The 14,996-nt window shown below is 37.0% G+C and overlaps 1 protein-coding gene across 2 annotated transcripts in view; it reads left to right on the top strand.

Moving 5' to 3' along the window:
• anapc7 (anaphase promoting complex subunit 7) overlaps positions 1-11,120 on the top strand; it is a 36,521-nt gene extending 25,401 nt beyond the window's left edge. Inside the window, exons 10-12 of one of the 2 annotated variants that reach the window (XM_052031747.1) lie at positions 4,607-4,831; positions 6,787-6,937; positions 8,517-11,120. In XM_052031747.1, coding sequence (XP_051887707.1) covers positions 4,607-4,831; positions 6,787-6,937; positions 8,517-8,706 — 566 coding nt within the window. In that variant the 3' untranslated portion in view covers positions 8,707-11,120. The remainder of the gene's footprint in view (positions 1-4,606; positions 4,832-6,786; positions 6,938-8,516) is intronic. The other variant, XM_052031746.1, reaches the window with a different exon arrangement.
• Positions 11,121-14,996: the final 3,876 nt, after the last annotated feature.

The following is a 14,996-nucleotide window of genomic DNA, read 5'->3' as shown; positions in this document are numbered from 1 at the left end:
TCCCCTTTCCACAATCAGTTCCTTGGTCTTGCTGACATTGTGTGCCAGGTTGCTGTTGCAACAACACTCAGCCAACCGATCTATCTCACTCCTGTACGCCTCCTTGTCACCATGCGAGATTCTACCAACAGTGGTGTTATTGGCGAATTTATAGATCGTGCTTAGCTGTGCCTAGCTACACAGTCATGAGTGTAGAGAGAGTAGAGCAGTGGGCCAAGCACGTGTCCTTGAGGTGCACCTATGTTGATTGTCAGTGAGGAGGAGATGTTATCACCGACCTGCACTGACTGTGGTCTCCCAGGAAGGAAGTTGAGGATCTAGTTGTAGAGGGTGGTACAGAGGCCCAGGTTTTGAAGCTTGTTGATTAGTACTGAGGGGATGATGGTGTTGAACACTGTAGTCAATAAACTGCAGCTTGATGTATGTTTTGCTGTTGTCTAGGTGCTCCAAAGCAGAGTGGAGAGCCAAATGAGATTGCGTCTGCTGTAGACCTGTTGTGGCAGTTTATATAAATGTACTCCAGAGCTTCAAGGTGCTCACTGTAGTTTGTTCATGTCTATGAAACATACAGGAAGGCAAGAACCCCTATTGCACAGTAGACCAGTAGGCTGATGTCAAATTGGAGGCTTTAGTCTTAAGACACGTTTGCCTCTAAGACTTCCAAAACCTGTGCTCTGCACTGGAGGCAATGATGTATGGTTGCTTTAGTTTGCAAGAAATGATCCAAAGTGACCTGGGCCTTGTCGTGGATTTTGATTAGCGGTGGGTGACGCAGTGTTGTGTGGAAGATGCTTAATGTAAAGCCCTTGTACATTTTTGTGGAACTCTGTTCCAAGTTCTGTCTATGTATGGAAGTTGATTACTGACAAAGAAATTTTCTTTTGTTTCTGGGGTACAGATGATAAGTATTGAAAAGTTCCTGGTAATCTTGTAGATTAACTCCAATCCAGTAGGGAACTTGTTGGAAGTGTTACGTACCAGTAACAAAAGAAACACACTGAGTCATGTGCTAGAAACTATTTTGTTAATGACTACTTATGATAATAAGAAAAATAAAAATGTTAGATATTAAACATTAACCCCAAAAACTAAACCCGAAGTGTGTGTGGCAAATTCCCAAACTCCCAAGTCCAGGAATAGTTTTCAAAGTTCAGTTCAGCAAGTCATCAGGTGAAACGTGAGCAAAGGCTTTTGCAAAACCACCATTGACTGAAGAGAAAATGTAGAGAGAGTGGAGAGAAATTACAAAATCCAAATGTTCCACAATGGAACCCATATGACACCTCAGTCACTGATCTCCACTGCTTAGTTCCAAAGTATCTGCCACACCGAAAAGCATCCGAGATGTGGCCGTCCACAGAAATACCTGTTTCCCTCTACAGGTTAACGACAAAGTGGACTCCACTGGATTATTCCAAAAATCCATACGTGGATTATAGTGTGTGAGACAGTTATTGTTTTTCATCTATCGATACAGAGACCAGCAGGCAGTGTGTCTCTCTCCCTCTCTCTCTTCTCTGACTGAACCAAAATGTCAGCACGTCGTTATCTCCTGTTGTCGTAGTAATGATGCCACACACACAGACACACACACACTACTGTACTATGTCTTAAAGGGACATTCACCAAATAGTAACCTAATCCGTAACAGAAGTAAGATGAAGTGGTGACGAATGACACTGCCTTTCTTGACTGCAATCTTCACCCGGATAGCTTTTAGCAGAATGTAGTCTCCTGTTTTTCCTCTTGGTCCTCCCAATCCCCAGGAATTAATCTCAGACCTGTTGCTAGGTTTTGTGAAAGGAAAGGCTTGACCAATTTATTGACTTCTTTTGAAGTAACATGTGAATGTACCATACCTGGATTTCCCGAAAACATTTGATAAGGTGCCTTATCAAAGGTTATCACAGAAAATAACTCATGATGCAGGATGAATGCTATAAGATTGGCTGGCTAACAAGAAACAGAAGGCGTAAATTAGTCTCTTTTCTGGCCAGCAAGCTTTAGTAAGTGATACCTCACAGGGTTTACTGTCAGGGCCTCAACTTGTTGCACTTTGTGAATAACTTGTGGAAAAAATGTGAAAGCTCTGTTGGTATGATTGCTAAATTTGCTAATGACAAAGAGAAAATAAGTTGTGAAGAGTATACAAGGAACCTTGTAGGTTAAGTGAGTGGGCAAAGATCTGGCAAATGGAATACAAGTAAGAAAATGTAAAATTGTTTCTCTTTTTGGCGGGGAAAAAATAAACAGGATGAGAGAATCTGGATGATCTAGTGCATTGGAAAGGCTAGACTACAGGTACAGGAAATAGGAAAGCTAACAATGTTATAGTTTATTACAAGGGAAATTAAATACAAAAGTAGGAAGGTATGTTTCAGTTATACAGACCATTGGTGTGACCACAATACTCTGCACAGTATCAACCTATTGAAGGAAAGATACTAATGCATTAAAAGCATTTTCAGAGAAGACTTACCAAATTAACACCTGAAATTTTAAGATTGCCTCATGAGAATAGGTTAGACTTGCTAAATGTGTATTTGCTGGACTTTCACGGAAGTGAGAAAGGATTTGATTGAAATACAAGATCCTGAGGATGGGTGTAGAGATGGTGTCTTGTGGGAGAATCTAGAACTAGGGGGCACGTGTTATAAATAAGGGATTGTCCATTTAAGATTACAATGAGTTTTTTTTGAGGGTTGTGAGACTCGAATTCTCTTCCACAAAGGGTAGTGGAAACAGACTTGGATCTTCTAAGGCAGGCCTGGATAGATTTGTGGTGGTGAAACATTACCAGATGTAGGTAAAAATTTGGAGGTTACAGTCGGATCAACCATGATCATATTGACTGGTGAAGCAGGCTAGAGGGGCTGAGCAGCTTACTCTTGCTGTTAATTCATACATTTACATATATTCAGTTCTCATTACAATCACCTTTGCTGCATATTAACTGCTAATAGCAACCTTTTCTCCCATCATTCACAAAGGTGTCGTACATTTTTCTTCTAGTGGTCCCAGTTTCATGAGCTGCTGCATTCTCAGCCGCCAGCTCTACTCAAAACTAATCTCAATTGATTTCTATCACAGCCTGCTGACATAGACATCAGAGTCGAAATGTATTTTGGTACCATCCAGGAACACAAGTCTTCCTGCCTCATCCACACAGTATCTATCCTCTCCTAATGTTTGCTGACTCTGTGGCCTAGGCCCTGTTCCATTTTTCTTTCTTGTATTTCCCCCAATGGTAAAGTATATTCAATACATTTTAAAGATGTACTTTTTTAATCTAATTGTTTTTATTCCTTCTCCGGCACCCATGTTCTCTCCACCATCCTCCCTCAGTTCTGAGTAAATTCTGCATCCTCCACTTCCCCTGAAGCCTCCATCATCCTTTGCTCAACTCTGCCCTCTGACATTCCACACATCGCTTTCATTGCTTAAAACAGTGCCTTTAGTTATAAGGAGATGGTGATGAGGGATGCAAGAAAGTGATCTGAGACAGCGTAGTCCTGTTTTGCTGAGTCTGCTATCCCAGCCTTGGCTGAAGATATTACTTAGATTCTGCTACTTGCAGAAGGTCAACTGGTATATAATTTTTTTTAAAACAAATGTCTTTTAAATAAAAAGCTAAATTATTTTATGGGCATCATGAAGTGAAAACAATTGAATGTATAGCTAATTGGTAATAAGCTTATTATTATATGGATACATTGAATAGATTATTTAACCCACTTTGATTGTACTGTCGTCTTAGAGCTAGCTGTCCTAATCCTAAATTTGTTATTTTCATGCTTTTTAGTACTTTCTTCCAATGTTCTTGATGATCTTTGCAAAATGCATTCTAATCTTCTAACCCATAGTTGATGTAATTTGCTCATGGTTTCACTGACTTAGTACTTTTATTTTCCTTGTCAGTCAGAATTTTGAACACTCGTAGATCTTCCTCTCAACCTGTGTTCCAGTGAATATTGTCCTAGTTTTTTTAAATGTCTCATCAGGGACACTGTCCTATTTTAAATGCATAACCTCAAAAGTGAAGGTAAAATATCGTGGATGAAGTAAAAACAGAATGCTTAAACTCAGCTCATGAGGCAGCACCTGTGGAGAAAGAGAAATGGTTAATGTTTTAGATTAATATCTTTTCAACAGAGCTGGAAAAAGATGGAAATTTAAATAGTTATAACAAATGAGGAAACAAAAAGGAAAAGTGTGAGATGGAGTGGAGGGATTAGTCTGATGTCTTGACTTCAATTGTAAATTCTGCTGTTGCCATTTAGGCAGACTCATTCTACGTAACTTGTTTAACATCATCCATTTGCATTGCTCATTATACATTTTTGTCATTTAACTCCTAGTTTGTCCAATTCTGATGAAGTCATTGACCCAAAAGATGAACTGTTTCTCACTCCATTGATGCTTCCTAATCTGCTGAGATATTCCAGCTTTTGTTTATATTTTAAAAGCAGAATATGCAGTTATGTCTTCAAAGTATTAACTTTGTTCCATCACAATCTTAGACTTTAACTTCTATAACACTTTTTCCTATTCTACTTTTAAACATTTTCCCCCAAAGATGCATTATTTTTGCACTTTGTATCTATAGGACTAGTTGAATGCTATTTGGCTTCAAACAGCATACGTGAAGCAATGGTAATGGCAAATAATGTTTTCAAAACGCTGGGTCCAAATGCCCAGACCTTGACACTTTTTGCCACTGTTTGCCTGGAAGACCCGATGACACAAGAGAAGGCAAGAACACTTCTGGATAAAGCTCTGGCACAGAAATCTGATTATCTGAAAGCAGTGGTCAAAAAAGCAGAACTTCTGAGTAAGATATGTCTTTTTAATTCCTTTTCATTTTGTGTGTGTGTGTGAGAGAGAGAGAGAGAGAATCATTCAATATAAGAATAGGCAAGTGGTTGAATATATGCTAAACACCAGATGGGCACAAGTAGAGCATATTGTATTTTTAGGTGTTCCATTATAAGCACCTTAGAAGGTGCTGCTGTAATTCAACATTACATTTCCTACATCTCCAAAGGAAGTTTTGTTATTAGGGAATTCTGGAATGTGGAGTTTTTAATCATTACAGAGAAAATTCTTTTTGAAATTTAAAAGTTTTTAATACATTGTTCCTGCCAGCTGGCAAATCAATAAGCAGATACAGATTTGGAGCTGGTGATAGAAAGAAGTATTGTATCTTACACCTTTAATGTCCTCAAGCATGCTTTAAAGCCAGGAAGTTGCATTTGGAGATTAGTGATTTTGCTTTGAGCAAATAAGGTGATGAGTTGTCACACAACAAACTTTCACTTGGTGATGTAAGTAAATAGTTAACCTGAATTTGTTGTAGTAGACATGAGGGAGAAATATCGGCAGGAATCAGGGTAATTCTTCCCACTCGTCTTTTGAATTGTTCAGAATGATTTTTTTCATCCCTCTAAAGAGCAGATATTCCCTCTCAAGAAAGACTGTATCCCCATCAGTACAGCACACAGTTAGCATTCCACTGAAATGTTGAACTAGATTATGTGCTCAACCACTCTGATAGACCTTAAACCTATGAGCTTCTGACTCAAAAGTGACATTGATCACACCAAGGAAAGGTCTAGAAAGAGTCTCAAAGAAATTCTTTCAAATACATTCATTGGAACAAGATATTTTTCCCTCAATGCACAAAAGTGAAATGGTAAAGTTTTTACAGGAAGATATGATATAAAATGAAAGGATAGTGGGACTTATAGTAAATGCTCTTCATGAATGAATTACCAGTGCTGCTGTGGACTATTGTCCTTTATACTGTAAATTCTATGACCCTATTTTAAGATATGAAGATATACAATTCACCTACTTGCAAGTTTATGCATAAAATTAACACTTTATAGTAACTTTCTCCAGTATATGAGCAATTGAGAAAAAATGTAGTCTTTAGACTAAACTATTGATAGGTAGTGCCTGAGGGAGAGCTGATAATTTATATATTTGTCTGTTTAGAAAGTAACCCGCATTTCTCTACATTTCCTCGAGAGAATTTTGGGAAAATTGCAGCAGGAACTTGACAGGAATGTTCATTTTTCTGGAAATTGCTGCCCAGAATATTTTTTCAATTTTCTTAAAAACTTTGCCCACTAATCTTTTAGCATTTGATGCCACTACATAATGGAACAGTTATTCTAGGCTAAATGTGCATAGATATACTGTACAAATATAAGAAAAAAGTCCAAACTAACTTTGTATTGCTTAATATTAAATTTTTATAAACTTAATTTGTCATCTGTACTCCCAATGTTTTGTGTTAAGCCACATGACCAGTAAAAACAAATGTCATACTAAATAATTTTTAGCAGAAAGGGATGGATTTAATTACCCAATGCTGGTCATGTTTAACATTGCATTAGAGTATCATTGTTTTTAGTCAGGTGAAGGATTAAGTGCACTGATTTTTTTCAAATAAAAACAAAATCAAGTTTCTAACAAATCTCCCAAGAAGATAGTAAATTCATAAAATGGTTAATTCTTAATTTCAGTTAATCCATCTGAGAGAGGTTGGAGCAAAAGCAAAATGCTTCTCCATAGATGGGAAAGGAAAAGTAGAGCAAATGAAGCACTGCATCTCCTGTAGTCTGTTTGAAAGCTGCACAGCCTGAGAACTGGTGACTCACTCACCCAGTGTTGGCTAATTGAAGGGATGGTATGAAGAATTTGCTTTAAGTAACTTTATATTTTGCACTTTGAATATTTGAAGATTACTAGTTTACTAGTCAAGTCTTATCAACTTTTTAGGCCGTGAACAGAAGTATGAAGAAGGCATAGCTCTTCTGCGAAATGCATTGGCAAATCAGAGTGTTTGTATTCTGCATCGGATGCTTGGAGATTTTCTTGTAGCTGTAAGTGATTACCAGGAAGCAATGGACCAATACAGCATTGCATTAAGGTACATGAGTAAGAATGTTTCAGTTGCTGTCTGCTCTTATACTGGCATTTTTTGGGTACCTTTTAATTGGTTTGTAGAAATTGTACATGAAGTTGGGCACATATGAATTAAGTACAGTTTCTGAAACAAGTTTAGATTGAGCATATGTCTGACATCTAGCCTCATCTGGTAATTTTTGAGCTTGGTGAGCAAATCTGGGAAAAGTAGAGGAATATGCATTGAGTCATGTGCAAGGCAAAGTTTTAAGTGACAGAAGTTTCACACCTTCGTCCAAAATATCTTCAAATTATGCAATTCAAAAGAATTGCAATCAGGTATCAGTTATATTAAAGTGCTTTTACTCAATTTAAATAAGATTTTTCATTCATAAATCAATTTCTCCTTTATAATTTAAGATTAATTTGGTTCTTGTTCATGTTAAGAGTCAGTGCTCAAGATGTCCCTGATGTCTGCTCTGGCTTTGAACTGCATGAAATTATTTCTCCTCTTTGTGGGGTTCTGCTATATACTTCAAGGTGGGATGTTCAGTAGGGAACTTGGTATATGATATGATAAGCTGTAGACGTACCAAAAAGGTTATGGACAGTGCCAGGTTTGACTGTAATGTTTCCCTGCTGAATAGCTCATTGATATTCAATTTTTGTTTTCTAATGTAAAGCCTAGAAAGAGCTATTGCCATCTATTGAGCCATAAATTGGCATAAACTGCCATTTTGAGAGGAAGACTAAAGGGGAATGTAGTGGAAAGAGGTTTGAGGGTGAGAAAGGAATCTTTTGTTATTACCTTTGCTTTCTAGATTAATGTTCTATTTGGGTTTTGCTATACCCACAAAATGTAACTGCAAATGTAACTTCTGCAATTGACTCACTAACAAGAAAGCACACCAGTGGCTCCAGCATGCTTTAAGGCACGAAGGCTAGGGAAATTCAACATGTTCCTGGTGACTTTAATTTTTAGATGCACCATAGAAAGCATCCTATTTGGATGCATCACAGGGTATGGCAACTGCTCTGCCTGCAAGGAATTGCAGAGTGTTGTGAACGCAGCCCAGCACATCACACAAACCAGTCTACACTTGTTTGAGAGCACATCACTAGACTTGAGGACAACTTCTATTCCACTGTTATCAGACTCTTGAATGGACTTCTTACATGCTAAATGATGAACTCTTGATCTTCCAATCTACCTCATCATCACCCTTGCACTTGTCTACCTACACTGCACTTTCTGTAACTGCAACACTATATGTTCTTTTTGACTACCTTGATGTAATTACTTAATGGTGTGATGTCTGGATGGCACACAAAACAAAAGCTTTTTACTGGATCTCAGTACATGTGACGATAATAACATTATTCTGTACATCCTTTCAATGAACATTTATTTTGCATTATTTAAAAACTTGTTCCTTTTGGTCTTTGTTATTCTTGACAATGGAGATTGGAACTTTAATCAATCAACATATCCCTCCCTTCCTCCAAACTCTTTATGTTTTGACTTAATTTCACAAGTAGAATTGGACCTCATTCTTTTTTTCCAGAAAGTAGAATTTCTAGAAATAACTCACTTTCTTTTGCAGCCTAGATCCCAATGATCAGAAGTCTTTAGAAGGAATGCAGAAGATGGAGAAAGAAGAAAGTCAGACAGAAGCAGCACAAGAGGAGGATGTGGATGATATGGAGGGTAGTGGAGAAGAAGGAGACCTGGAGGGGAGTGACAGTGAGACTGCACAGTGGGCAGACCAAGAACAGTGGTTTGGCATGCAGTAAGAAAAGCACTGAAAACTTCACAAATAACATGGGCCTCTTCAAATGAACTTTCATGTTTTCTGTTATCCAGCTGCCTTGGACTTTATAATTAATTATAATCATTGCTTCATGATACCGAAGGAATATGGTCAGGAATCTGTTATCTCATGTTGTATTTCTATTACAAGTGTACATTTTTGTACATCTTATTTTGGTTTACAAAAATACTCTTGCTCTCCATAATGTTTTATTCAGACCAGTTAACTAACGCAATGACAGTTGACTGGGCTGCTGTGATCTTCATAATACTTATAAATTAAACATTTCAATGTGAGACTTCATTATTCAAACTTATGAAATCTACAGAGTTTTGGGTAAAAAGAGTTTATATGAATTAAAGCCAAACTAAACTCAATGCTGAAATATTTTGCTAATTTTCTTCATGAAAACTTTAAAGTCAAAGTGGGATGACTATGAAACATTAAAATGCATGAATCCTGAAGCTATAGAGAAAGTGATTGATTTCATAAATTTGTGTTCAGATATTTAAACTATTGACTACTGTAATTTTTACCTTGAACTGAGTTTTAATGGAGTTTTCCCATTTGAAGGCATCAATTTTTTTTTCCCAATGCCCTAAAGGTTTTGAACTATTCTCAGATCCATTACCAATTAGATTTTTACTTTGAAGACCCAGATTTGCTCTGATCCTTGGTGCTGGCTAGCTCCTTTTGCACCATGCAAGAATTAAATTTGCACACTGCTGTATCCAGTTTCACCAGACATTGTGGATCATATATAACTTATTGTTTGTATTAAATCCTTTTGACAGCTGTGATGCTTTGTATGCTGTCTCACCAGCTAGTTCTTGCAATAACTGTTTTGATAACTGTATTGTGTATTTTGTAAAGAATGGAGGTAAAATGAAATTTTGCAGTACTAATTAAAATGTATACAATGTATACACTGTAGTAGTGAGTATCATTGTATATGAAATGCATGTTTTATTTCCTTTAAATAAAAATTAATGTCCTCCTTTGTTAGTAGCTACTCTTTTTAGTTTTGTAACTTTTAATTAGTATACTGAAATTGGCTGATTTGTTTTGGATGTACATCATTGTCTGCAAGGAATTGCATTTCAAAGTGTCTGTCAACTTGACTGAATCTCTCTCTTTGGTTGACTGCTAATTCATCCAATGTATACTGGTGAATTTGAGTGGTATGTTCATAAAGCCCACTCATAAACTAAATAAGTACTTCGGCCACAAATCAGTCACTAATTTTTGTTTTTTTAAAGTCATTTCGGTTCCTAAATTCAGTCAATGTACATTTTTTAAAAAATCTATTGTATAAACTAGGATACATATCTGGGTCAAACACTTACAGTAGGTTGCACTCAACTGTGCCCTTAAACTTTTCATTTGCCCTCCATCTAACTACAGCTAATCTTCCTTTAAGTTTCTTGCTTTGTGTTTTCCCTTCTGCTTGGCAAAGCCCACAACCTGTTTTAATATCTGACCTGAGTTTCTGAACACAGTGTCACTTTTTGTAGCCTAACATTCATTATTTGGCTGTACCACTCCCTTGGCAAGAAACCTACCATAAAGTAGTTCACTGTACCTTATCACAAATCTCCTCTCTGAAGAGCTGGAACATCTAATAATTATGCCTTTATTGAAGCATAAATCTGACACCAGCTCACCCACATTACTGCAATTACACTGAATGCAATACAATGTGATGAACTCTGGCTTCTTATCTTTCATGACTTTTTGCTTGCCTTCAAATCTTTAACAGAAATCATTTCATACCAATGAACCAGTGTAATTTTAGATTTTGTTTTAAGAAAATCTGCCTCTGGTACTGCTGTATCCTGGTTCCAATCATGACTTGGTGGTGAGGAACTTCCTATATTTTTTGTTATGGATTTATTTACCAGGATATCAGAACTCAGTTGATTAGCCAGGTCATGGCAAATCTTTGAGGTCATCATCAATCATTTTGGCATTTATATAGCACAGCAAAACTCCCCAGAAACTTTAGCACAGCTAATACATCCACCATGAGAAGTAAAAGGGGAAAAATACAAATATTTTGAATTATTTTCTACAATGAAAGATTTGAGATCAAAATAGGGAAAATAGAGACTATAGTACTAGAAGAGGTTGCATGAATTGTACCCAGAATGTGCTTACATCTGTTAGATTATAATCTAAATTTGATTACATGCAATGAATTTTGTCGTAGTAAAGCAGTGCAAATGGGTTAGCTTAATAAAATGGAATTGTTATATTGTTCTTTAGAGTATTTTTTTTGATGAATTTAAAGATAGGGGCCTGTACAGTTTTATTAATTCAACCTAAAACCTGATTTATCACAATGTTTGTTATTTTAGCAAATGTGAAGGCTGACCCCTGTGAGTAATGGTATCTTATTAACATCATCAAATAAGTTTTAATTAAGAAAGAACTTGCAGCCATTTAGGCATCTATTATGACCACAGACAGTCCCAAAAAGCTTCACAAACAGTAAAATATATGGTAGTGTCACAAACAGTGAACAACTTACTTAATAGTTTAAATTACATGGAATAAATATTTACCCTGTCCATCTTCAAGTTGTGCCAGTACAACTTTTACATTCACATTAAGCAGCAGCAGTTTAAATCTTCTGAGAAAATGGCAGGCTCACTAGTGTCTGGCTGGATATGTGCTCAAGAAGATTTCAAATCCACAATTTCAGATATCCAAGAATACTAGTCCTGATAATGAAATAGTCTTAGAAATATAATTATGCTTTTAAGATTTAAAAAGTTGTAAAACATTTAATTCATATTAGTTGAATTGATTTAATGACGCATTATAGCAACAGTCCACCTGCCATGTTCTTTAGCTTTTTGTGGCATCAGAAATTCCATTCCAAAGCTTAGATTGAACTTAGTCTTCAGCTTGCAAATAATGTTGGAAAAATAAACATTTTACATGAATTACATTGCATTGGAAATGTGGCAAGTTTTGTTATGGAATTATTTTTGAATCTTAAAAGAAGTCTAAACTTATTTCCAAGTTTTTGTATTTTTGGCAGTGTTGAAGAGAATCACATTTGTAAATTCCTTTATTTTACCAATCCTCATTTTCTTAGTGCAAAATCAATTGGACAATTTTGAAAGTAGAACCAAAAATTCCAGAATGATTTGCCATGCATAGCTCATATGCATCTATGCACAAGCATAACTCTTTTAGATTAGATTACCTGAAAGCAAAGTGAGTGAACATTTAGCCCTTGGTTACCTGCAGGCTGCCATGTTGGGATGGCTAATTTGTTCTCATGCTTGATACCAAATTCCCAAAACAGACTATTCCTAGCTCTATTGTGGGAGGAGAGTACCTGGTGCAGAAAAAGATTCAAGTATGTGTTTAAAAGCTTTGAAGAAATGCAATGTCCCAGACGACACCTGGGAACCTTTGGCCCATGGCTTCTAGAAGTGGAGGAGCAGCATTCAGGACGATACTGAGAACTGCAGGGTCATGCACGTGGAGCCCAAGAAGCCCTTTGTAAGTAGCAGAAGGACCAAACTACTATGCAAACTACCCACCCACCCTATTAGCCACTTTCTGCCCCTCGGTGGAAGATATTAGACCAACAAAACTAACATGGAAGCAAGTCACCCTCAATCCTGAGGAACTGCCTAAGAGGAGACATTTAAATACATTAAAGATCCTGTACAAGATCCAGGATCTCATGTTAATGTGAGAATTGGAAACAGCAAGCACTTGAGGGCAGAAGGTGTATTGCCAAGATAGAGAACTACCACACTGTAGGCTTGTAAGTAGCATAAGGCTTGTAAGTTATAACATGACTCTCCAAAAAATACACAGAATGTGACAAGGAATACCCTATTAAAAGTAAGAACAGGCTACTGGCAACATAGTACAACCAAAACTATAAATGCAAGCTGCTGTCATCTATTAGAATAGTTCTTTCAAGAGTAAACATATCCAATTTATCAGGAAATCAGACCCCTGTTTATATTGGTTCACTCAACAAGGCCTATTCAGTGCTCCAAGCAATTTTTAAACTATGTTTTGACGTGTTGAATTGGAATTTTAAAAAAATCTGAATGAGGTCACTGCCAAAATAGTGCCTTAATGTTATATAAATTGAGTCCCAGAGGACAATGCTGTTCAAAAACTTAATCCCATGGAGAATTTTTGAGATTAATATGTTCTCTTGCTAGATAAGTAGCTGCACTGGTCAATGTCCTATATTCCACTAATAGTCCCACCTGGGGAGATTTCAGAAATACAGCAACAGATTTTACAGTTCAGAAATGCCGAGGTCTCAGCCACACCTATCACTGGAGACCAGCATGACTATTTGTCCCCAATGTGGACCCTGTGATTATACCCACATTGTTTGGTTGCACTTAGGGAACCACATGCAAGATAAAAAAAATTTCACATAGGATAGATCACAGTTATTAACTGAATCCTTTCATTTGTAAGCACTTGTACTTTTAACATGTGACTTGGAATGGAGGCAATCAAAGAAGATTGATCATGTGACATCCTATCAAGACAAGTTTATTATCATGTGCACAAGTACCGTGAGGTACAGTACTTGTTTGCAGCAACAGAGACAACACATAATATGAATTACACAAATTATGTATATACTTTTTATAGTCAAATCCTGGTGCTGAATATTTTTGCTTGTGATTTTGTGCTGCTAGTTGTTCAACAAGTTTTAAAGACTAGAGAACTGTGAGAGTAACAATGAGGGGAAACTGAGGGACCACTTACCCACTCACTCACCTCACTGGGGGATTGTTTTTTTTTGGCTCCCCTTCCACCACCCCTTCCCCTCTTCCACACCCCCCCCCCCCCTACTTTTAAGGGCTACTTTTATGAACTGAATGTACTATGTCATCTGACACTGATACATTGTTGTACCAGCCACTGCTGTTTAGTCAAGAGTTACTGCCTTCAATACAACTTCTGTTGACCACGTCATCTCTGCTTTGAAAGCAGCAATACTAAAGAGCCCAGTTAAATCTGAATTCCAAACTTAACATCAGCTGCTTTTCAAAAGGACACTTTTTCCTGAAGATTGTATCTAGACCTAGATCAATTTTCCTGCTGGAGTGCAGCAATTACTCTTTGCTGAGAATGTTGTTACAAATCAACCAGCTTACCTTGTCCAGTTTCACTGATGTTTTTCAAGAGCTCACTTTGGCACAGACAAATTGCTTTCAAAGATTTACAATTAAATTGTTCAATTCAGCATCCCTGCATGCTGATTGAGAATATAACCTCCAATGAACTTTTGACACTAAAGCCTGAGGGGTTGTTTGGAACAGAGCACTTGGCATTTTGATCAGCAAATCAACAACATCTAGATGATGAGCATTCTCTGTTCCTTCTGAGATTCCTGGAGCAACCCTTTGCTCACTCTGCTTCTGGAATGCTTCAACTTGCTTTGATTTAGCTTTCAACCCATACACTTTCCATCACAAAACTGTCCAAATTCACTTCTAAAATATTGCCCAACACTGCTCCTGCCTTCACGCATCAATTGCTTTCCATGACCATATTATTGCTTCCTGTTCTATTTATTTTAACTCTCACCTGACTTTAAACCTGTAAACTCACAACTTTATTGCTGATTTATTATTCCGCAGCAATCCTTTCCCCATTCTGCAGTGGCTCCTGGTCCAACAAGAAATTCTCAGGCCCAGAAATCTCTTCATGACATTGCATCCATGACTTCTCTTGCTCTAGGCCGTCATTCACCCTTTTAAAATTTAGCCTTTTAAACATACCCTCTTGCAGCTACTTCTAAGGCCCTTCTTACTACTCATCTATATGACCAAACTCCCAATTCCACCCTTTCAATATTTCTTATTAATGTAATGACAAAAAAATTGAAGGATTTTGGTTCATCTTTTGCATTAGAAGCTGTATTTTAATTACATACTTTTGCTTTTGAATGAATTGTATATTGGAAAATTGGGTGGGAAAAATAATGAATCAATGATGCACCACAAGATGGCAGTGTGGGGCTCTCACAAGATTGCATGCACCAATTGATACATATAGAATGCAACAAAGTACAATGCAAAATATTGGGGATGATGGAAACATGAAATATAAACAGGAAATACTGGAAATACTCAGTAGGTCTCTGGGGAGAGAGAAATAGAACTAATTTTTCAGGCTAATGATTTATTTTATCAGTTTTTAAAACAATGGCCATTAATTCTAGATTCTCCCAAGAAATATCCTCTCTGCATACATCCCTGTCAAGTAACT

The sequence above is a fragment of the Pristis pectinata genome, chromosome 17 (genome assembly GCF_009764475.1).
Source record: "Pristis pectinata isolate sPriPec2 chromosome 17, sPriPec2.1.pri, whole genome shotgun sequence".
Taxonomy (NCBI): domain Eukaryota; kingdom Metazoa; phylum Chordata; class Chondrichthyes; order Rhinopristiformes; family Pristidae; genus Pristis; species Pristis pectinata.
Note: the sequence above shows the minus strand (reverse complement) of the source record. Positions and strands in the feature narration are given on the sequence as shown.